The sequence below is a fragment of the Tamandua tetradactyla genome, chromosome 8 (genome assembly GCF_023851605.1).
Source record: "Tamandua tetradactyla isolate mTamTet1 chromosome 8, mTamTet1.pri, whole genome shotgun sequence".
Taxonomy (NCBI): Eukaryota; Metazoa; Chordata; class Mammalia; order Pilosa; family Myrmecophagidae; genus Tamandua; species Tamandua tetradactyla.
In genome coordinates, this window is record NC_135334.1 from 29,368,738 (window position 1) to 29,392,392 (window position 23,655).

Here is a 23,655-nt window from a genome sequence, read left to right on the forward strand (position 1 = left end):
TCCCCCAAATTCTATTGGTACCTTACCCTAACAATCCCACTCCTCTTTTGAATGATTATTATTATTATTTTTTTATTTTTTATTTTTTATTTTTTTTATTAGCGGAAAGAAAAAAAAAAAAGAAATTAACACAACATTTAGAAATCATACCGTTCTACATATGCACTCAGTAATTCTTAACATCATCACATAGATGCATGATCATTGTTTCTTAGTACATTTGCATCGGTTTAGAGGAACTAGCAACACAACAGAAAAAGATATAAAATGTTAATATAAAGAAAAGAAATAAAAGTAGTAATAATAGTAAAAAACAACAACAACAAACAAACCAACAAGCAAACAAAAACAAAAAAAACCCTATAGCTCAGATGCAGCTTCATTCAGTGTTTTAACATGATTACTTTACACTTAGGTATTATTGTGCTGTCCATTTTTGAGTTTTTGTATCTAGTCCTGTTGCACAGTCTGTATCCCTTCAGCTTCAATTACCCATTGTCTTACCCTGTTTCTAACTCCTGCTGAACTCTGTTACCAATGACATATTTCAAGTTTATTCTCGAATGTCCGTTCACATCAGTGGGACCATACAGTATTTGTCCTTTAGTTTTTGGCTGGATTCACTCAGCATAATATTCTCTAGGTCCATCCATGTTATTACATGGTTCATAAGTTTATCTTGTCTTAAAGCTGCATAATATTCCATCGTATGTATATACCACAGTTTGTTTAGCCACTCTTCTGTTGATGTTGAATGATTATTTTGAAGATAGGTTTTCTTGGTGATCTTTAGAAGAAAGTCAACAATTACAAATCTTTATCTTTTAGAAACAAACGGAAATATTTATGGATTAAATAATTTCTGAGATCTGCTTCAAATTCAAGAAGGATAGTAGATAAGAGTAAACAAATAAGATGGTCATAAATTGTTGAAGCTGGGTAACAGTACACAGAAGTTCATTATACTATTCTCTTTACTATTGTGTCTGCTTTAAATTCTATTTAATAAACAAAGTTATTTTTCTTAATCTAGTACTCAAGAAGTGATGTTCATTAATTTAACAACAAAGTATACTATATGATTGTGGCTATCAGGCTTATATACAGAAAGCATCTAGGCAAACAGAATGTAAGTTATACTGGATTTTGCAGTTCAGCCACTCACGGAAAGCAGGCAATGATGGAGTAGTTGCAGATGTGAGAGAAATTGTTCTTTTTAAGTCCCTCCAAGAATACCCCTAATAAAGAACTAAGAATAGATACAATTAAATTTGATGATCTTGGTTAAAAGAAAAAGAGGGGTAAAGAATATTTGCATTTTGTGCTTTATTTATTCAGAGAGTGAATTCTTAGTTATGTTTAGGATCTGCCCCCTCATATTCTATTCTGGGGAAATGAAGCTTCTTATTCTTTCTTAGGATCCTGGATCCTGAAATTGGTCATTATTAGGATCCCACACATACCCAGAGTGATGCCCAATTTGAGGCTTTGAGTAGCTATTCATATAAATTGATTTTTCTGTGCATTTATATTGAGGAGGATCCAGTTCAGGTTGATGTCCTGGGAACCAGTGAGGCTCTCGCTTAAATCCTGGGAAAAGAGAGAAGAGAAGGAAAGAGAAGTGGAATCAGTTAATAAAAAGAAATTTTAGTAACAGATATAACTCAATTCTGGGGCAAAATGAGTCCTTCACAAATGAAAAAAGAAATTATTCATTCATTCAATCATTCATATTCATCCAGTATACTTTTGAATTCCTTCTATTCTACAGGCACTGATTTAGGTCCAGAAAATGTAAGAATTAAAAAGAATAGACCACTTACGATGGGTTGAAATCGGCATTTTGTTGTAACTTGCATCATATGTTGTTTCAAAGTAGTGTCCAAACTGGAAAAAAAATGAACAGATTAAGTATCTAGGAGTATATTTCTAATATTAGGAAATAAAGGACACAATGACATGAATTCTAATAGACACTGTCATATTTTAGATGGACTAGAGGTCTATATGTCATTAGTCATCTCTTATTAAGTTTCTTTTTTATATTTGTATGTTTAGGATAGATTTAAGGTCTCGAGTCATATATAGGACGTATCTAGGCAGGAAAGGACCAGGGGAGCAGCTAGCCCGAGTCAGAAGACATTATGTTTCTCTAGCTGAATAGACGAAATACAAACGGGAACAAGAGAAAAAGAATACTGCCAATGCTTTCAATACCTTACAGATAATAAATTAAATAATATATTCATCTTGATAGTAAAGTAGGCTAGGTGTTCCAGCTGAGGACTGCTTCCCCAACCACTTCACTGAACAGAAGCCTCAGTGATATTTCAGAGATGAATTCTCATCTGTAAATTGGGCATTGGCATTTATTTTGCTAAGAGAAGGAAACAAAAGAGAAAGATTACCTGGGAAGGTAAGGGTTTTGGCTGCACAATATTCCTTAGGTCATATCTTTCCTGGTTCCAGTTGCCTATCAAAGTACGGTTTGAATAGGCATTCTCATTAGTGTTGCACCTCCATCCATACTGGAAAAACTTGGACATATCATTCCAATCTGTCCATACTTCAGCATGGCCATCTGCATTAATGAGGCTGCCACAGTGTGGGTTCCTCAGGATATAAGTGAGGGACTGTCTCTAGGAAGAGGCAAGAATGGAAAAACTAGTTGCATAAAGCAGAGACAGAAAAGGCAATCTTTTCCCACCTTCTGCTATACATGGTCAGGCTTGACATAAGCATACCTTGCTAAGGATCTTGGATTCTCTCCAAAGTTAATTCTTGTAGTTCTGTTTCTTTTTCTCTAGGCTCATGAACACTTTGGCCTAACCTCTTAATCAGCAGTAGGAAAATGGCTGCATAGATGAAATGGTCCCCTTGAGAAGGTAGGACATTTTTTGTTATCCCCAGTACTACACAGAGAACTAGCTAAATGTTCAGGAAATTTTAAGCTAGTAGGATTTAGGGACAAAGGGTATTCTTATAGTTAGAGAATAGGGAAAAGCGAGAGTTGAATAATTAGATAATACAGTAAGGATCAATAAACAATTTCCTTTCTTCTAGGCCTGGCTCAAATGCTATTGCTTCCATATCTTTCCTGAAGTTAACTTTTCCTTTTATCTCACTCAGAACTTTATCTTCATATCTTTCACTATATTTAGAACTTCCTGTCTTGTGTTAGAGTTCTTCAAGTACATGTCTACCTCCTCTACTGAACTCTATATGACCCTTGAGGCCAGAATCCATGTCTTATTCATTATTGCAACCTCTGACTTGGCCAATCTATCGAGCTTTGCACATACCAGGTGATCAACACTTTTTTTTTTTTTTTTTTTTGGCTTTTAACAAGGGGAAAAATATGGAACGCTTCACGAATTTGCGTGTCATCCTCGTGCAGGGGCCGTGCTAATCTTCTCTGTATCGTTCCAATTTTAGTATATGTGCCGCCGAAGCAAGCACGTCATCAACATTTTAATCTCAATTTTTAAAAAGGAATCAAAAGCTTAACTCTTTTATTTTTTTTTTTTTGGCCAAAAGATGAGCCTTAGAAGCAAAGTGATACCTTCCATGAAGAAGAGTAATTTGATGCTGAGTAGCTTGAGGTGTTTGAAGTTTTCATAGGAAAGAAACTGATATCCTTACTCAGTTGTTCCATGTTCTTTAAGGAAACGGTATGTCACCAAACCTGTCCTTTCCAGATCTCCAGCAAAGAAAGAATGTAGATGATCCAGAATCCCTATGGCCATGATTTGAAAGCCACCATCAACTGCCTTTCCATAGGCAGGGACAAAGTCAATACTATTTAAAGGATGGTATCCCAGGTAACTGCCTTCAGGCCATCTGCCTTTATGAATATATGCACACTGATGACCAAACAGCATGATGACTAAAGAGGAGCTTGTCCTACAAAGTCCAGTAGGTCTAGTAATCAGATTACAGACCTAGGTGACACTGTCCCTGGTATTATAAGGACAGATATCACCATCCACTGTTGTCCAACCCAGAAACCTGGGGTTTATATTTGACTCTGACTTCTCTGTCAATCCCTATACATCCATCCGGTCACTAGGTTTTGTTGATTTTTTAATCAGTCCATTACTGCCAGCTTCACTGTCAAGTTCCTAAATTAGATCACTGTCAGCCCTGGCCTAGAATACTGCCAGAAGACTCCTATTTGATCTCTTTGGCATCAGCCTTGTTCCTCTCCAATTCTTTCTCCACAGGAAAGCAGGATTTGTTTCCCTGATTTTAAAAATTTATTTATTAATTAAAAAAAATTAACAACAAACAACAACATTAACATATGATCATTCCATTCTACAAATATAATCAGTAATTCTCAATATCATCACATAGTTGCTTATTCATCATTTCTTAGAATATTTGCATCAATTCAGAAAAAGAAATAAAAAGACAATAGAAAAAGAAATAAAACGAAAACAGAAAAAAAAAGATTATACATACCATACCCCAACCCCTTGCTTTCATTGATCACTAGCATTTCAAACTAAATTTATTTTAACATTGTTCCCCCATTATTTATTTTTATTTCATATGTTCTATTCGTCTGTTGACAAGGTAGATAAAAGGAGCATCAGACACAAGGTTTTCACAATCACACAGTCACATGGAAAGTAGGACTTTTGAAAATGAAAATCTAGTTGTGTTATCTTTTTATTTGAATTTTTTCACTTGTGGGCTACTACTCTCAGGATAATTCAGGATCTTAAAAGGCTCTTTATGACCTGGCTCCTGTTTAACTCTCCAGTCCCATTTGTTACCTACTCTCCCACCGTTTCAGCCAAACTAAATTTATTTCTCCACCATGCTTTCTCATATTGTTCTTTCTGCCTCTTCATTTCACTTAACCCAGGTAAGATGTACTTTTTTCCCTTAGCTTTTAACTCAGGTAGCTAGTCACCTAATCTAGGTAATATTTTCACTTCGCCCCAAAACTCGGTAAGAGGCCCCTTTTGTGTACTCCCATAGCACCCTGAATTACTCCATTCGTAGCACTTATCCCTCTATATCTGAATTGCCTTTATACTGTGTGCATTCTCCACCAGACTGCAGATTCAGAGAAATCATAGGCCGAATCTTGTCCATTTTTATATTCCCCTCAAATGGCCTGAGCTCACAGTGACTTGGCACATAATAGGCACTCAATAATATTTCTTGAATGAAGAAAAGATAGGCGATAGAAGCACCTGGGGAAATTTCGGAGAGCACACACAGTGCGAGAGAGCCATTCCGGAAGAGATGAAGTCAGTTACAAAATCCTCTGAGATAGGAACATGCAGGACCCATCCCAACCTGTGATAGGAACATGCAGGACCCAGCCCAACCTCTCCTTCGCCTCAGCCCCGCCCCGCTACCTCGCCCTTGGTCTACCCCTCAGCGCTGGTGACTGCTTGTGACCTCATATAGGTGTGACGAAGTCTCACAGGACCGTCCACAGCCTTAAAGGCATTTTAAGCTTTCTGAGAGGGTGGGGGATAAGAGGGTCAGAATAGCGTAGACGGCATCTGGCTATTGCACTCGTGGCCATCCCTGAGACTGGCCGCTCCAGCTTTTCAAGACAACCAGGCGTTGTGGGTACGTCATCGGCCAGTGACGGGTGGGGAGGTGGAGACCAGAGACCCGCGAAGGAAGTGACGTAAAAAACGAGCGCCTCCGAGAACGCCAGCGGGGAGTAAATTGAGGCAATGGCCCCTCGGCGCCTCCTGTTGGTTGGGGAGGGGAATTTCTCCTTTGCCGCTGCTCTCAGCGAGACCTTGGATCCCACAGCTAGTCTTACAGCCACCAGCCTCCAGCGTCAAGAGGACCTGGACCGGGATCCATTCGCCCGGGAAAACTTAAAGCGCCTGCACGAGCGAGGTAGCAAAGCCGCCCCCTTCACGTAGACGCGTCCAGTTGCTGGAGCGTCCCAAAGTGGGAAGGGTGGGCACGTGGGGATGTGAAAAACGTGGCTATTGCTCTTGATTTTCCCATGGATATTTACAGAAGGTCTGCTGTTTTGCACGTTTCAGGTTAGGGAGGGTGGTTCTCTGGTTTTAGGTCTTACGACATCTTCTTGTCTTTATTTCGCGCCTCCAAACTATCCCTGCCAGGTACAGAACTACGTTTTGGTGTGGACTGCACCCAGCTGGCAGATGCCTTTGAACTGCCCGACAGGAAGTTTGATCGAATTTATTTTAATTTCCCGCACTGTGGACGCAAAACTGGAGTGGCTAAGAACAGGGAATTGCTTGCCAAGTTTTTCAAGAGGTGAGGAAAGGAGAGCCACCACAAGTTAAGTTATATATAATTTGGCTACCTCACTCAAATATTTTGATTGGGGAACTAATGCAGATGTGTGAAAGTTACAGTAATAGGTTTAGAGAGAATATGAAGCGCCAAAGAAACCCACAGTCTAGTTGGAAAGGCAGACATATAATCCTAAATGCTAAATAAAAGTACAAACAGTGTATTCTTGGGCCTTTATAGGGTGACCATTTATTTCTGATAATACGAAATAATAAGAGAGTCAGTACTATCTAATGCCTAAGAGTATGGACTTAGGAACCACACTCAACTGCTTATATTCAAATCTCAGCCCCACCACTTATTAGTGATTTTAGGGACATTTACTTAATCTTTACTTCCTCATGTGTAAAATTAAAATTAGTAATTACCTCTTAAAAATTGTGAACAGTGCTTTACACTATTGTTATACCAAAATACTTGTCAAGAAACCTTTCACAGAGGCAGTGTTTTAAGCTAGTATTTTAAGAATAGCATTTCAGTAGGCAGTAGGGAAATGAAAAGAATTTCCTAAATGGAGAGGGTTGTGAGTTGAATTGGGTCTCCCAAAAAAGATATGCTGAAGCCCTAACCTCTGTTGCCTGGGACTGTGACCTTTTTGAAATTAGTGTCCTTGCAGATGGAAGCAGTTAATATAAGTTTATATGACAGGTGTCCTTGAAAGAAGGGGAGAAGAGAAGTAAGAGAGAATGCCTTGTGACAACTGAGACAGAGATTGAAGTGCTGCAGCACTAACTAAGCTAAGGAATGTCAAGGATTACCTGCAAACACCAGAAGCCAGAAGAGGCGAGGGATTTACTTCTACAGGTTGCTTTCTGAGGGAACAAGACCCTCAGAAATCAAGTTTCAAACTTGTAGCATCCAGAGCTGTGAGACAATACATTTCTGTTGTTTTAAGCAATCCAGTTTGTGGTATTTTATTGTGGTAGCTCTAGGAAATTAAGACAGGGAGAAAAAGCCTAAGCAATGAATCACATAGGAACTTTGCAAGCAGTGACCTTTCTATGACTTATAGATGAATAATGCAAATACAAAGTTGGATGATGGGCCTGGTTAGTGGGATAGTGGGTTGATCATTGAGTTTACATTCTAATTAACTTCCAGCCACTTCTTTGCATATTTAAAATCCAGTAGGTCTTTGCAAATAGGTATAATTGGATTTTAATTGTTTGAAGTAGTGTTTTCCCAGCCAAACTATGTATGCTTTATTCCTGTGATAATTTCTACCTGTTTCTGATAAATGGCTGACATTTCCCCTCATCCACACCCCTTCCCCATTAGCTGTGCAGATGTTCTTGCGGAGGAAGGAGAAGTCCATGTGGCACTGTGCAGAGGACAAGGTGGGACTCCTGCTGACAAGCCCAGGAGAGAATGGCACAACAGTTGGCAAGTGGTTGCCATGGCAGCTCAAGGGGGCCTAATTTTAAGTGATGTGCATCCCTTCAGGTGTGAGGCTGTGCCAGGGTACAAGTGCACTGGATATAAGTAAGTGATAGCATGGGTCTAAGCCTTCTCTTTCATCTCTCTCGCTAATAATAAAAAGATTTCATCAGTGGACTTTTCCCCTGCCAATTTCCTGATTCAATCTCTATAAATACTTGTATTTAATAGTGACAGACTTTGTATTTGATGTCTGTTTTGCCAGGAGTCAAGACAAGTCCTTTTATGTTGAAGGTGCTTTGAACCATATCTTCATCCAGAGTTTACCCATCAGATGTTCTCAACCCAGAATCTTCAGAATCAAACTGGGTGATCAATGTTTTTTCTTTCCAGAACCAGAAGCACTTGTAGGAAAGTTAAACAGGTAACTTGGTTATTTTACTGGATGTTTGTATCCATCTCAAGCTGTATCTGATTGGTTTAATGGTAACCATATATTGAATGAATGTTATATAAATTGCTGATAATGTTGGTGATATGAGGCCACAAAATTCATCAGACCTTTTCAAGCCTCTTTAGAATTAAAAGCTGATTATTATCTGTAATATTGCAGGGATGGTGCCTATCAAAGTTCTGAAACATCTGGCATCTCTGTTTATGGTAGATGATTTTTTCTTATTCTTTTGGGATCAATTTAAGGATAATTTGTTTTTTTTACAGCTACTTGTACTTTTCATTCTAGCTGTTTTAGTAATGTATTTGATTTTTTTTTTAAGTTAAAAAAGTTATTTGTGTGTGTGTTTTAACAGGGGTTTCCTGGAAGCGGCTTCATGTCATCCTGTCAAACACCTAAATGAGAAACTGATTGCTGAATTGGGCAAAGTTTTCCCTATAAAAAGGCTGAAGTGTTCCTTTTCTTTCCTGCCAGAGGGACGCACCAGTGCTCTCCCTTCCTGGAACCATGACATTCTATCAGCTGCATTTTGGGTTAGTCTTGAGGACAGTTCACATAATGAGTCCCTGGCTGGTGGAACAGCACAAGATATGGAGGACTTTGTAGTGTCATTTTCAGAACTTAGCCTTTCCAAGGCTTCCAGGGGTCCTGGGAGAGATGATAAGGAAGAATCTCCTGAAGGAATGTATGGCCAGGCCAAGGTTTGCCTTAAACCTTCCCTCCTAGTTCATGCTCAGGCAGTCATTCAAGCACCAGACTTCCTCCCAGGCTCTCTACAGATCCTCAGTGGACCTGTCTTTAGGAAGTGCCATATTTTGCCTTTCACAATGCCAGCATTTCATGAGACCTTATTTATTCTTGGGTTTAATAAAAATCTGAAGGACAGTTGTCTTCAGTCACTGTTGGATCACCTGAAGGGCATTCTCAATCACCTCTTGACCTACACATTGATGGAAGACTCTAAGCTGAGCAGTTCGGTGGAATTTGTCCTTCAACCAACTGAAAAAGATTATGCAATTTGTGTGAAGTCACATAATTTTGGCCCAGATGATGCCAAATACCTGATTATTGGGTCTGTTACCACATCTGCTTCAAGCATTATACACAAAGACCAATGTTTTGTGTATGTGTCTGTGAACTTGGACCTGTTAGCTATGCTTGTCTGGGGTATCTCTGACTGGAGAATGTTATGGACCTTTGATAACCATTTCCTGAAAAATTTTGCCCCTGGAAAAATAGAACCCTTTAAAAGCTATTCCCTGTATCCTCCGTGCTATGTGCATGATATTAGTTTTTGGTTAGATGAGAAGAAAGATTTTGACGAGCTAGAGTTTCACACTGTGGCCCGAGCAGTGTCCCAGGACACTGTCATAGCCATACAATTCCTTAGTCGTTTTCAGCTTCCAAAGACTGAGCAAGTCAGCCTCTGCTATAGATTGACCTACCAGACCTGTGACAAGGCCCTCACCCAACAGCAAGTAGCATCAATGCAATCTCAGTTTAGGAAAGAGATCCAGCAACAACTGTATGTGACACCTCGGTAGTTTAGTAAATTCACTTCTGTAATGTGATCCTTCATGGATGAAAAAAAGATCAGTTTGCAACCAGTAGTCCTTTCTGGACTGTGTTTTTTGTAATCTTTTAACGTGTGATTATAGCCACTGTTGATCGACTCTAAAGATACCTGCAACTTGATCACTTAAACTTACAGGCTATAATGTGACTGGTAACCTTTGGAACTGTGCAGTGTTTTGGTCCCAAGTAATGTCTAAGAAAACAAAACAGCATCTTGTACTTCAGTTGTTCTGTTGCTGAAGAGGCAGTAGAACTTGCATTTATCTATGAGTAAATTTGCCACACTGTCAATGCCCCTTAACTCTATTGGATGATCTCACTAAATCAAATTATGAGTGGTTCTGGAGTTAGATCTACAGTTATTAGCTTGGATATGTTGCCCGTGATCCATAATTAGTATTGATATTATTGCTATTATGATGATTATTTTTTCATCATAATTTTTATTCTTTGATTGACTATTATTAAAGTCATAGAATTAATATGTCAAATTCAGTTGTCATATTTGGGTTTTTCTGACTCTTAAAGCCCATATTTTTTGTGCTACTTTCTGTTACCATACTTTTCCTTCTCTAGTCTTCAACAGTAATCTCTCAATTGTGATTTTTTTTTTTACCCTGTATGCTGATTTACCTTAGTCCTAACCAGATCAGCTTCATTCCTATCTCTGATTGAAGTCTGATCTCTTTTTCAGCTTCTTTAACAGTTGCTGTATAAACAGTTGCAGCATTATATGGAATAATGCTGACTTTCAGAGCTATGGAACTCTAACTCTATCAATTGTGATTTAACTCTAAATTTTCCCTCCTAGATATTGGAGGCTTGCATTGTAGTATGTCTAAGAAACACTGAGAGATAGGCTCAGCCCAGGACTCTGCAGAATGGGGTATTCTAATGTATGAATTAATATATGTTCTTATTGATTAGTAGTTCAACTCCACATGTTGAAATTATATTGTAAATTCTGTGAAGGAAATGTCTTTGTCTTATTCATTATTGAATTTGGAGAAAAGTATGTGGAAAGGTAAGACTGAAAGCAAAGAGACAAATTAGGAGGTTATTATGGTAATTCCAGAGAGATGATGGTTGCCTGGACCAAGACGGTGAAAAGTTACTGGATTGGGTAATATTTAAAAGGACTTGCTGATGAATTAAATGTATGCCTGGGTAGGGAGAGATGTGGGGAGAGGAAAAGTCAGAAATTGAGTAGGACCCTGAGGTTTTTTACCTGAGCCCCTGGGGGAACAACTTGGCATGGGCATGAGTTTGGGGAATGGGGTAAAGAATTAAGGGATCTCTTATGCACATGTGTTTGGCGTAGCTCTTCACATAGGCTATAAGTTGATTAAAGGTAATGTGATTTGTTCTTTTCTTCCATCCCCAATAACACCTGGTATTTGGATGAGGTTGCGTTTGAGGTGGATCTTAAATCAAGGCAGTGTTCTGATAGGATAGGATTGTTGGATGGGGAGGATATCCATTCCACACAGCATACATGAGTGGAGGAATAGAAAAGGAAGCATTTAGTGCACTTTTCAGGGACTTAGTCTCATTTGTGGAAATGTAAAGGGGCTAAGGCTAGTTCATGAAAGGCTGTGAATGCTACAATGAGTTCATACTTTATTTGGCAAGCATTAGGAAAAATCTGATGAGTTTTATTAAGAAAGTGATACAACAGAGTAGTGCTTTGGAAAATTAATTGCACAGTGTTGCAGAAAATGGCTTTGAGATGGAAGAGTCCTATAAGGATGCTATTATAGTACTAGGTGGGGGCAAGGATGTCCAGCATTAGAGTGAAATATAAGGATGACAGATAAAGGGAGATAGATTATGGCATGTGGCTAATCTGGGGTGCATGAACATGATAGTTTAGATTGTACATGGGAAATGAATGATAGGATCAATCTCCATTTTCGATTCTTGGGAAATTTTAGTAGGAAATCATAACCTGGGACCCTGTCAAGTTCAGTGTTCCTTCTATAACTGTTTCACTTACTAGTACTGAATTCTACCGGTGGTGTTTTAGAGCTTTATGATTGGGGGGATGGGCAGAATGTCAGGAACAGGAATGATACCGTCAACATGCCTGTATGAAAATCTTAGGGAGCTTCCTAGTGGGAACAGTGTGGACTTTGCAATAAGTAAGACACATCTGGGTTGGAATATGGCTCACTATTTATTACTATTAAATTTTAAAAGGATAAAAGTTGTAAAATGCTGTAGCAGCAATGGCTGTGACTGTTATTTGGTTGAATTTGCTGCACAGAATTTCTTAAGGCTTTCATTTTCTTCTCATTCTATATTCTGCCACTACTGCTTAGCCTCCCGGAAGCAGTTACATGCCTACAGGCTAGTTCTCTCACTCGTCGCTAAAATAGAGAGAGGTCAAAGTGGCCTCCTAGGGACCTCCCTTTGGTAGGCAGTGGTGCTATGGGCTTAAACTGAATACTTCACTTCGTAAACACTTTCTATTTGTGCTTACATTTAAATAGCGGAGCTGAGGGTCGGTTTTGGCAGGCGAGTGCAGAATATTGAAAAGTGAAGAAAAGTTTGAGGGAGTAGTACCTAGAGTTAGAAGCATGTGGAAGTGATGGTTATGATGGTGAAAGTAAAGTCTAAAGTCCTATGTCTTCTCTGTTGGGGACCTGCCCAATTGACCAAATGCAACAATTTAGTCTTGTCTGCGCATGTCAAGGTCTTTTGTCCCTCGGCGGACACCGTTTGCTAGTCAAAGCTATGTCTTCGCGGTCGCTGACTTCATAGCTTGTTGAGTTCTACCTTTTTTTTTTTTTTTTCTCTTTTAACCACGCTTGCCATGGCGAGCCGAGGGGCCCGCCAGCGGCTGAAGGGAAGCGGGAGTGGTGTCGGGGACCCGACATCAGCGGCGGAAAAGTTGCGGGAGCTGCTGTGCAGCCGAGACACTGGTACCGCAGAGCACCGGAGCGAGTACGTGTGCGGGCGCGGTGGGGGCGTGGCCGGCTAGGCGGCGCGATTTGGGGTTTTCTCGCTTGGCCCCCGACCGGGAGGCCCTGGCTGCTTCTTCAGCCGGACCCTTCTGCGTTTCCTGGTCAGGTCAACCTTCGTTCTTTGCCTCGCCTCGGGACCCTTCTTTCTAAAAGAAACCTTGGAGAGCGAGTCTGTAGTCCCTCCTGCTCAGGCCTTGAGTGGCCTGGCTTCGTGGGGCTTGAGTTGGTAGAGCCTTGTGGGAGACTTTGGCAGGAGTGGAGAGTGTACCTTTTACTTTTGTTTCTCACTGTTTCTGTAATGGACTCAGGAGTCCTGCCCCTTTACTCTTTTTCTGTTCGCCACCCTACCCCCCACGCTATCCCCCCGCCCCCAAATCTTCCAACTTCCCAACCTCCAGCAACTGCAGCCAGCTCTCCCCAAGCCCAAGCGTTGCGTTGATGGAGCTATCAGCACATGGAATTGGAGGAGGTTATGTACTTTGCACATATTAGGCTTCTGCATTTTTGAACAAATGGGCGAATGAATAAAGCCAGGGAAATTAATGAACTTACTAAGAGAAGAAAAGAATGACGGTGTTGCCTTCAAATCTTTAGTTGTTTTGGGATAAAAGTGTCATATAAGTAGCTAAAGTGTAAGATTTAATTTACACCTTTAAAAGTGGAAAGAGTGAAAGTCTTATTTCTTTCCTTACTAATTGCACTCAGAAAGAAGGGCTGATGTTCACCTTTTTAGGTTAATAAGTGAAGTGCTTTGATGTCCCTTGCCCCTCCTGTCCTTTCTGACTAGTATTAGTCCTTCTGGTTAACAGGTTCTTCTTGATTTTTTTTTTTTCTTCTGAACAGTTTATCTGGGAACAAAGCAGGACAAGTTTGGGCACCTGAAGGATCTACTGCTTTCAAGTGTCTGCTCTCAGCAAGGTTATGTGCTGCTCTCCTTAGCAACATCTCTGACTGTGATGAAACATTCAACTACTGGGAACCAGTAGGTGATTTCTTTAAAGTTTTCTTTTATTTTTGATTTGGCTGCTTGGGACTTTGCTACCAGTCAGGATACAAATAATATACAAAGGTGACTACTAGAAAAATTATTTTCGCTTTTGTATTCTAAACATGATTTGCCTACTACTGATGGCTGTGGGGAGTTTGGCTGGTTTCCTTAAAGGTGTAATTTGCACTTTTATTTAAAATTCTTTCTATAAAGTTAATACTGAAGATAGTTTTTAAAGTTGACAATTACTACAAAACTTAGATGAAAGAGTTAGCCCTCTGCCTTACTTTCATGTCCAAATTCCTAGAAGCAACCACTTTGTTTAAACTTTTAGCTATTTTTTCTGATACTTACTAAAATGATGTTGCTAAACAACATGTTTATATAGCTATTTTTTAAAAATATGTTTATTAACAAATCTTCACACACTTACAGTGCATCCATAGTATACAGTGGCTCACAGAATTATCACCTAATTGTGTATTCATCATCATCATCATTTTTAGAACATTTGCATCACTCCAGAAAAAGAAATAAAAAGAAAAATGAAAGAAAAAATTCATACATCCCATACCCCTTACTGTTCTCTCTCATTGACCACTTACTTGTATTTCAATCTGCCCACATTTTTTTACACCTTATCCCCCACTCCCCACTTATTTTTTATCCTTATTTTTTAACTCACCTGTCTATGCCCTGGATAAAAAGGAGCCTCAAACATAAAGTTTTCACAATCACACAGTCACATTGCAAAAGCTATATAGTTATATAATCATCTTCAAGAATCAAGGCTGTTCAAATACAGTTGAGCAGTTTCAGATACTTCCCTCTAGCTACTCCAGTACACCGTAAATTAAAAAGGGATATCTGTATAATGCATAAGAATAACCTCCAAGATAACCTCTCAACTCTGAGTTCTCTCAGCCACTGAAACTTTATTTTGTTTCATTTTTCTTTTCTCCCTTTTGGTTAAAAAGGCTTTTTCAATCCCATAATGCTGGGTCCCGACTCCTCCCGGGGGGTCCTGTCCCATGTTCCCTGGGAGATTTACACCCCTGGGAATCCTGTCCCACATAGTGGGGAGGGCAATGAGTTCACCTGCCAAGTTGGCTTAGAGAGACCACATCTGAGCAACAAAAGAGGTTCTCTGGGGGTGACTCTTAGGCCATAATTATAAGTTATATAGCTCTTTCTTGATTTATACATTTTAGATATTCTTTGTGGACTTCCTACTATAGATATTTCAGAAGTAAAATTTATTGATCACATTTTGTGTCAAGAAAAAAAATCAGAGAAAGAAAGCTTGGTGCAGGTAGTATAAGAAAATAGAGGATTTAGAATTCCTCTATTTTAGTTAGTAACTATTTTAAAAAAATAGAGGGTAAACTTTTGAGTTTTTAAAATCGAACAGTGGTCTTGTAGAATTTGTAATGTCCTAATATTTTGAAATTTTGGTCATTTAAATTATTTTTTTAATCTTTTAGCTGCAAATTCTGCTGAGGATTTTGGCATTTTTGAGTACCTTTGTCTCTAATATTTCTACTTAGAAACTTCATATACATCTTTCTAATGAGGATTTTTGACCCTTGTAAACTTGACTCCATCTATTTTGCACTGTTCTGTTTATATGTTTTAGACACACTACCTCATTTATGGGAAGGGGTTCCAGACTTGGGAATATTCCCCAGTTTATGCCATTCGCTCCTATGCTTACCTGTTGCTTCATGCCTGGCCAGCTGCATTTCATGCAAGAATTCTACAGACTAATAAGGTAAGAGCAAGCCAACTGAGATGCAGTCACAACTGATCAAGAGGTGGTGCTCTAGAATGGTTTTGAGGAAAGGACAAAAGAAATTGGTACTTGGGAGTGGGGGACTCTGTTTGAAGAAGGGTCATTTTTCCATTCATTCATCAATTAACAAATGCTAATGTATCAACTTTTATTTAATAGACACTGTAAGTTCTGTGGGTGTAATAATGACCAAGTCCCCATCCTCAAAGAACTTAAAGCTTAGCAGGAAAAATGAACATTGAAGAAGTAATTATTAAAGTGGTGGGTTTTTTGGTGGAAAAGTGCAGTGTGCAATGGGATTGCATATTAGGAGAACCTAATTTAAGTAGGATACTAAAGGACAATTAGGCATTAACTAGCACCTAATCTGATTAGTTTTCAGGAATTTGACAATGATATGTCTTGGTGTGGATTTCTTTGGGTTTATCCTGTCTAAAGTTTGCTCTGTTTCTTGTCTTTTGTCAAATTTGGGAAGTTTTTAGCCATTATTTTTTTGAGTATTTTTTCAGCCCTGTCCTTTTTCTCCTCTTCAGTAACATGAATGTTAGATCTTTTCTTAAAAGTCTACAGGCTCTTGAGGTTCTGTTCTGTTTTTTTTCTCCCCAGCCTCTTTTCTCTCTGTTGTTCAGATTGGGTAATTTCTATTGTTCTGTATTCCTATTCACTGATTGTTTTCTCTGTCTCCTGTATTCTGCTGTTGAGCCTATCCATGGAATTTTTAATTTTAGTGTAATTTTTCAGTTCTAAAATTCCATTGGGTTCTTCTTTATATCTTTTGGGTTGCTTTACTGAGACTTTCTGTTTTTTCATTTATTTCAAGTGTGTTCTTAATTTCTTGTTGAAGTATTTTTGTGATGATTACTTAAACTTTGTCAGATAATTCTAACATGTCTGTCTTCTTGAGGTTGTCATCTATTGATTGTCTTGATTGTCCTGGTTCTTTATATGGCGTGATTTCAGTTGAAACCTGAATATTTTGGATTTTATGTTATGACGTTATGGATTGTGTTTTTGGGCTGAGCATGCTGCTACTGTTGCCACTCTGTTCCTTTGGATATCGTTTAAGCCTTCTCATTTAGCTCTCTTTTTTTTTTAATTGACAAACCAAAACAACACACAAACACGAACATCCTTAACATATGAACATTCCATACTTGGTGTACAATCAGTGGCTCACAATATCATTACATAATTGTATATTCATCACTGTGATCATTTCTTAGAACATTTGCATCACTCCAGAAAAAGAAATAAAAAGAAAAAGGTCATATATACCATACCCCTTACCCCTCCCTCTCATTGACCACTAGTATTTCCATCTACCCAATATATTTAACCTGTTCCCTCTATTTTTTTTCTAAACCCCTTACCAATCTACTCAATTTATTTTAACATTTGTTCCCCCTATTATTTGTTTATTTTTAATCCTTATTTTTTACTCATTTGTCCATAATGTAGATAAAAAGAGCATCAGTCATAAGATTTACACAATCGTAAAGTCACATTGTGAAAGCTGTATCATTACACAATCATCTTCAAGAAACATGGCTCCTGTAACACAGCTCTACGGTTTCTGGCACTTCTCTCTAACCTCTCTAACTTTTCTCTAACCTCTCTTAAACTAAAAAGGGGATGTCTGTATAAGACATACGAATAATCTCCAGGATAACCTCTTGGGTCTGTTTGACATCTCTCAGCCACTGACACTTTATTTTGTCTCATTTCTCTTCCCCCTTTTGGTCAAGAAGATTTTCTCAATCCCTAGATGCTGAGTCCCGGCTCATTCTAGAATTTCTGTCCCGCATCGCTAGGGAGATTTACACTCCTGGGAGTTGTGTCCCACGTAGAGAGGTGGAGGGCAGTGAGTTTGCTTGTCATGTTGGCTGAGAGAGATAGGCCACATGTGAGCAACAAAAGAGGTTCTCTGGGGGGTGACCCTTTGGCCTAATTGTAAGTAGGCTTAACCTATCCTTTGTGGGGATAAGTGTCATATGAACAAACCCCAAAATTGAGGGGTCGGCTATTGCTTTGGTTGCCTCACTGCTTGTGAGAATATCAGGAATTCTCCAAATGGCAAAGTTGAATTTTTCCCTTTCTTGCCATTCTACCAAGGGGACTTTGCAAATACTTCTTTATTCACTGTTCAAATCACTCTGAGATTTATGAGGGCATCACTCTGGACAAACCAACCAAATCTCATGCCCTATTTGAGGTTCCATGTACTTATGGTGTTTAATTAACCTGTCCATATAAGTTAAATTAGGAAATGCACTAGTCAAATATAGGTTTTGTATGAAATAAGCATTTTTTGCATTAGTCTCATACAGAAGTTGAAGTTTTAAAATATGAATGAACATTTATTTTCAGCACCCTCCAATATTGACATTCCTTTGTTCTTCTTCACGCAAAAACATTTTTTAATTTGTACATTTAGTCACTACCATTATACACTCTAGGCATTCCTGGATTATACCATCTAGATCTTTATCATCTATCTTTCCTTCTGGTTTCATCTGTGCCCCCAATCCTCCTCCCTCTATCATTCTCACATTCAGCTTCGTTCAGTATACTAACAGTATTATATTACAGTTAGGTAGTATTGTGGTATCCATTTCTGAATTTTTATCATCAGTCCTGTTGTACAATCTGTATCCCTTCAGCACCAATTACCCAATATCTACCCTATTTCTATCTCCTGATGGTCTCTGTTCTTAACTGAAATTGTCCAAGTTTATTCATTAATGTTAGTTCTATCAGACCATACAATGTCCTTTTGTTTCTGGCTAATCTCATTCAGCATAATGTCCTCAAGGTCCATCCATGCTGTTACATGCTTCATGACTTTATTCTGTCTTACGGCCATGTAATATTCCATTGTATGTATATATCACAGGCTGTTTAGCCACTCATCTGTTGATGGATATTTGGGCTGTTTCTGTCTCTTGACAATTGTAAATAATGCTGCTATAAACACTGGTGTGCAAATGATTGTTTGTGTCTGTTCTAGTTTGCTAGCTGCCGGAATGCAATATACCAGAAACAGAATGGCTTTTAAGAAAGGGGAATTTTTTTTTTTTTCAGGGGGTCTGAAGCTTTAGCAGTAAAGACAACAGACAAAAAAAAGGGGAATTTAATGAGTTGCTAGTTTACAGTTCTAAGGCTGAGAAGATGTCCCAATTAAAACAAGTCTATAGAAGTGTCCAATCAAAAGCAACCAGGGAAAGATACCTTGGTTCAAGAAGGCCGATGAAATTCAGGGTTTCTCTCTCAAGTGAGAAGGCACATGATGAACACAGTCAGGGCTTCTCTCTCTGCTGGAAGGGCATATGGTGAACACGGCATCATCTTCTAGCTTTCTCTCCTGGCTTCTGGTTTCATGAAGCTCCCCGGGAGGTGTTTTCCTTCTTCATATCCAAAGGTTGCTGGCTGGTGGACTCTCTGCTGCAGCATTCTCTACTCTCTCTGAATCTCTCATTTTCCAAAATATTTCCTTTTTTATAGGACTCCAGTAAACCAATCAAGATCCACCCAAATGGGTAGAGACATGTTGTCCTCTAATCCATTAACAACCATTCTCGACTAAATCACATCCAGGGAGATGATCTGATTACAGTTTCAAACATACGGTATTGAATAGAGATTATTCTGCCTTTACGAAATGATATTTTGATTAAAACATGGCTTTTTTAGGGGGCATACTTCCTTTCAAACCAGCACAGTGTCCTTACTCTCATGTCCTCTGAATAGATATCTAGCATTGATATTGCTGGATCAAATGCAATTCTATACTTAGCTTCCTAAGGAACTGCAAACTGCCTTCCACAGCAATTGTACCATTTTACATTCCACCCAACAGTGAATAAGTGTGCCTCTTTTTTCCACATCCTATCCAGAACTTGTCATTTTCTGTTTTATTGGTAATGGCCATTCTGGTGGGTGAGAGGTGATATCTCATTAGGTTTTCATTTGCATTTCCTTAAAAGCCAGCGAAGTTAGTATCTTTTTACGTGTCTTCATGCGTCTTTTAGCCGTTTGTATTTCCTCTTCTGAGAAGTGTCTGTTTAAGTCTTTTGCCCATTTTGTAATTGAGTTGTTTGTCTTTTTGTTGTTGATTTGAACAATCTCTTTATATATTCTGGATACTAGACCCTTATCTGATATGTTGTTTCCAAATATTGTCTCCCATTGTGTAGGATGTCTTTTTACTTTCTCAACAAAGTTCTTTGATGCACAAAAATGTTTAATTTTGAGGAGTTCCCATTTATCTGTTTCTTTCTTCAGTGCTTGTGCTTTGGGTGTAAGATCTAGGAAATTGCCTTCTATTACAAGATATATAAGATAGTTCGCTACATTTTCTTCTAAAAGTTTTATGGTCTTTGATCTAATGTTTAGGTCTTTCATCCATTTTGAGTTAATTTTTGTATAGGGTGTGAGATATGGGTCCTCTTTCATCCTTTTTCATGTGGATATCCGGTTCTCTAGGCACCATTTATTGAAGAGACTGTTCTGTCCCAGGTGAGTTGATGTGACTGTCTTATCAAACATCAGTTGTCCATAGATGAGAGGGTGTGTATCTGGACAATCTATTTGATTCCATTATTCAGCGTATTTGTCTTTATGCCAGTACCATGCTGTTTTGACCACTGTAGCTTCATAATAAGCCTTAAAGTCATGTAGTGTGAGACTTCCGACTTCATTTCTTTCTCAGAATATTTTTAGCTATTTGGGGCACCCTACCCTTCCAGATAAATTTGGTTATTGGTTTTTCTATTTTTGAAAAGTAAGTTTTGGGGATTTTAACTGGTATTGTATTGAATCTATAAATCAATTTATGTAGAATTGACATCTTAACTATATTTAGTCTTCCAGTCCATGAACATGGTATGGCCTTCCATTTATTTAGGTATTTTGTGATTTCTTTTAGCAATTTCTTATAGTTTTTTTTGTATAAGACTTTTGGATCCTTAGTCAAATTTGTTCCTAAGTATTTTATTCTTTTGGTTGCAGTTGTAAATGGAATTTTTTTCTTGATTTTCCCCTCAGATTGCTTATTGCTAGTGTATAGAAACACTACAGATTTTGAGTGTTGATCTTGTTACCTGCCACTTTGCTGTACTCATTTATTAGCTCTAGTAGTTTTTCTTTGGATTTTTCGGGGTTTTTGACATGTAGTATCATATCATTTGCAAACAGAGTTTTACCTCTTCCTTTCCAATTTTGATGCCTTTTATCATTTTTTTGTTGTCTAATTGCTCTGGCTAGAACTTCCAACACAATGTTGAATAACAATGGTGACAGTGGACATTCTTGTCTTATTCCTGACTTTAGGGGTAAGTTTTCAGTTTTTCTCTATTGACAGTGATGGTAGCTGTGGGTTTTTCATATATTCCCTTTATCATTTTAAGGAAGTTCCCTTGTATTCCTATCCTCTGAAGTGTTTTCAACAGGAAAGGATGTTGAATTTTGTTAAATGCCTTTTCTGCATCAATCGAGATGATCATGTGGTTTTTCTGCTTTGATTTGTTGATATGGTGTATTACATTAATTGATTTTCTTATGTTGAACCATCCTTGCATACCTGGGATGAATCCTGCTTGGTCATGGTGTGTAATTCTTTTAACGATGCTGGAATCGACTTGCAAGTATTTTGTTGAGGATTTTTGCATCTATATTCATTAGAGAGATTGGTCTGTAATTTTCTTTTGTAGTATCTTTGTCTGGCTTTGGCTTCATAGAATGAGTTAGGTAGCCTTCCCTCCTTTTCAGTTTGTTTTTGAAGAGTTTGATCAGGATTGGTACTAATTCTTTCTTGAATGTTTGGTAGAATTCACATGTGAAGCCATCTGGTCCTGGACTTTTCTTTTTTGGAAGCTTCTTAATGACTGATTCAATTTATGTACTTGTGGTTGGTTTGTTGAGGTTGTCTGTCTCTTCTCGAATCACTGTTGGTTGTTCATGCCTTTGTAGGAAGTTGTCCATTTCATCTACATTGTCTAGGTTATTAGTATAAACTTGTTCATAGTATCCTCTCATTACCTCCTTTTATTTCTGCGGTGTCAGTGGTTATGTCCCCTCTTCCATTTCTGAGTTTATTTATTTGCATCCTCTTTCTTTTTGTCAACCTTACCAAGGGTCCATTAATTTTATGGATTTTCTCATAGAACCAACTTCTGGTTTTGTTGATTTTCATGATTGTTTTCGTGTTCTCAATTTCATTTATTTCTGCTCTAATCTTCGTTATTTCTTTCCTTTTGCTTGCTTTGGGGTTAGTTTGCTGTTCTTTCTCTAGTTCTTCCAAGTGGACAGTTAATTCCTTCATTTTTGCTCTTTCTTCCTTTTTTTCTCATCACATAGTTAGTTGTATGTTCATTATTGTGATCATTTCTTAGAACATTTGCATCAGTTTAAAGAAGTAAAAAGAATAAAGAGAAAAATTCATACATACTGTACCCCTTATCCCTCCCTTTCACTGATCACTAGCATTTCAATCTACTAAATTTATTTTAACATTTCTTCCCCCTATTATTTATTTATTTTTAATCCATATGTTTTACTTGTCTATTTATAAGGTAGATAAAAGGAGCATCAGAGCCTCCAATCTTGGGGATTGTTCATATGAAATTTAACCCCACAAAGGATATGTCAAGCCTACTTAAAATTAGGCCTAGGAGTCACCCCCAAGAGAAGCTCTTTTGTTGCTCAGATGTGGCCCCTCTCTCTCTCAGCCAACACAACAAGCAAACTCACTGCCCTCACCCTCTCTACATGGAACATAACTCCCAGGGATGTGGACCTTCCTGGCAATGTGGGACAGAAATCCTAGAATGAGCTGAGACTGAGTGTCAAGGGATTGAGAAAACTCCTAGAATGAGCTGAGAGTCAGCATCAAGGGATTGAGAAAGCCTTCTCAACCAAAAGGGGGAAGAGTGAAATGAGACAAAATAAAGTGTCAATGGCTGAGAGATTCCAAACAGAGTTGAGAGGTTATCCTGGAGGTTATTCTTATGCACTGAATAGATATCACCTTGTTATTCAAGATGTAATGGAAAGGCTGGAGGGAACTGCCTGAAACTAGCTGTGCTCCAGTAGCCATGTTTCTTAAAGATGATTGTATAATGATATAGCTTTCACAGCGTGATTGTGTGATTGTGAAAACCTTGTGTCTGATGCTCCTTTTATCTACCTTATCAACAGACGAGTAAAACATATGGAACAAAAATAAATAATGGGGGAACAAATGTTAAAATAAATTTAGATTGAAATGCTAGTGATCAGTGAAAGGGAGGGATAAAGGGTGTGGTATGTATGAATTCTTTTCTGTTTTCTTTTTATTTCTTTTTCTGAATAGATGCAAATGTTCCAAGAAATGATTATGATGATGAATATGCAACTACGTGATGATGTTGTGAATTACTGATTACATACTTATTAGGAATGATAAAAGTTAAGAATGTTTGTGTTTGGTGTTTTTTGGAATTAAAAAAAAAACTTTGTCAAGGTAGCACCTACAGAAAGGTGAACTTGTCAGAGGCAAGACATGATTAATAAAGGACTTTTTTTTTGTATGCTGTATGGTGGGGGTCACATTTCATTCTGTTTCCATCTGAATATTCTGTTATTGCAGCACCATTTGTTGAATTTTTGTTCATTTGTTTACTTGTTAGTTTTGTTTTGGGGAAGTACATGGACTGTTAATCAAACCTGGGTCTCCTGCATGGCAGGCGAGAATTCTACCACTAAACCACCCTTGCACTCCCTAGGACTTGTATGTTTTGAACTTCTCTGTTTTATGAGGGACTCAGTAGAGAAATAACTATATGTCTTGCCTAGGTTTTTTTTTTTTTTTTTTTTTGGCCTTCAAATAGGAAATAAAATCATTCTTTAATTATTAAAAGATTAATGCTGGGCTTTAAAGCCTATAAATCTTCAATGTAATGTTGAACTGGAGAAAGTTATAGCAGCCTCACATAAATTATTTGAATGAATAAACATTATCACAGTAGTAAGAAGGCAAGGTAAACAAATAGCTTAAGTATTTTATTTGTTTGCAACTAAGCTTGTTAACACTATATAATGAAAATGTACAAAGAATAATGTTGCAGTTTTTGGTTAGATTTAAGTCAAAGACATTCATTAATAAGGAATCTTTGAATGTGAATATTTCAGAAATTTCTCTAAGCCATCTGATCAGAACAAC

General features: G+C 38.1%; 3 protein-coding genes and 1 non-coding gene across 8 annotated transcripts in view; 2 read left to right on the forward strand and 2 right to left on the reverse strand.

The window, feature by feature from the left end:
- Positions 1-1,309: 1,309 nt before the first annotated feature.
- On the reverse strand, positions 1,310-5,369 carry CFAP68 (cilia and flagella associated protein 68). 2 transcript variants are annotated; one of them, XM_077112975.1, is made up of 4 exons: positions 5,208-5,369; positions 2,409-2,639; positions 1,824-1,887; positions 1,310-1,590 (listed from the first exon to the last, which is right to left on the reverse strand). In XM_077112975.1, the coding sequence occupies exons 1-4, from the start codon at positions 5,247-5,249 to the stop codon at positions 1,415-1,417; spliced, it is 513 nt and encodes a 170-aa protein (XP_076969090.1). In that variant the 5' UTR covers positions 5,250-5,369; the 3' UTR covers positions 1,310-1,414. The 2 variants fall into 2 exon arrangements, with proteins under 2 accessions (XP_076969090.1, XP_076969089.1); XM_077112974.1 differs by lacking the exon at positions 5,208-5,369 and adding an exon at positions 3,563-3,870.
- Positions 3,353-3,459, reverse strand: LOC143645460 (U6 spliceosomal RNA). Its single transcript, XR_013157165.1, has one exon. It is a non-coding gene; the product is annotated as a U6 spliceosomal RNA (small nuclear RNA).
- Positions 5,369-10,421, forward strand: FDXACB1 (ferredoxin-fold anticodon binding domain containing 1). Its single transcript, XM_077112971.1, has 5 exons — positions 5,369-5,877; positions 6,111-6,267; positions 7,585-7,788; positions 7,949-8,107; positions 8,493-10,421. Exons 1-5 carry the CDS (start codon positions 5,706-5,708, stop codon positions 9,679-9,681), a joined length of 1,881 nt encoding a protein of 626 aa, XP_076969086.1. The 5' UTR covers positions 5,369-5,705; the 3' UTR covers positions 9,682-10,421.
- Positions 10,422-11,950: 1,529 nt separating this feature from the next.
- ALG9 (ALG9 alpha-1,2-mannosyltransferase) overlaps positions 11,951-23,655 on the forward strand; it is a 222,550-nt gene continuing 210,845 nt past the window's right edge. The window contains exons 1-3 of one of the 4 annotated variants that reach the window (XM_077112967.1): positions 11,951-12,658; positions 13,522-13,660; positions 15,303-15,437. In XM_077112967.1, coding sequence (XP_076969082.1) covers positions 12,528-12,658; positions 13,522-13,660; positions 15,303-15,437 — 405 coding nt within the window. In that variant the 5' untranslated portion in view covers positions 11,951-12,527. Of the gene's footprint in view, positions 12,659-12,684; positions 12,780-13,521; positions 13,661-15,302; positions 15,438-23,655 lie in introns of those variants that run through there. The other 3 variants (XM_077112969.1, XM_077112968.1, XM_077112970.1) reach the window with 3 other exon arrangements.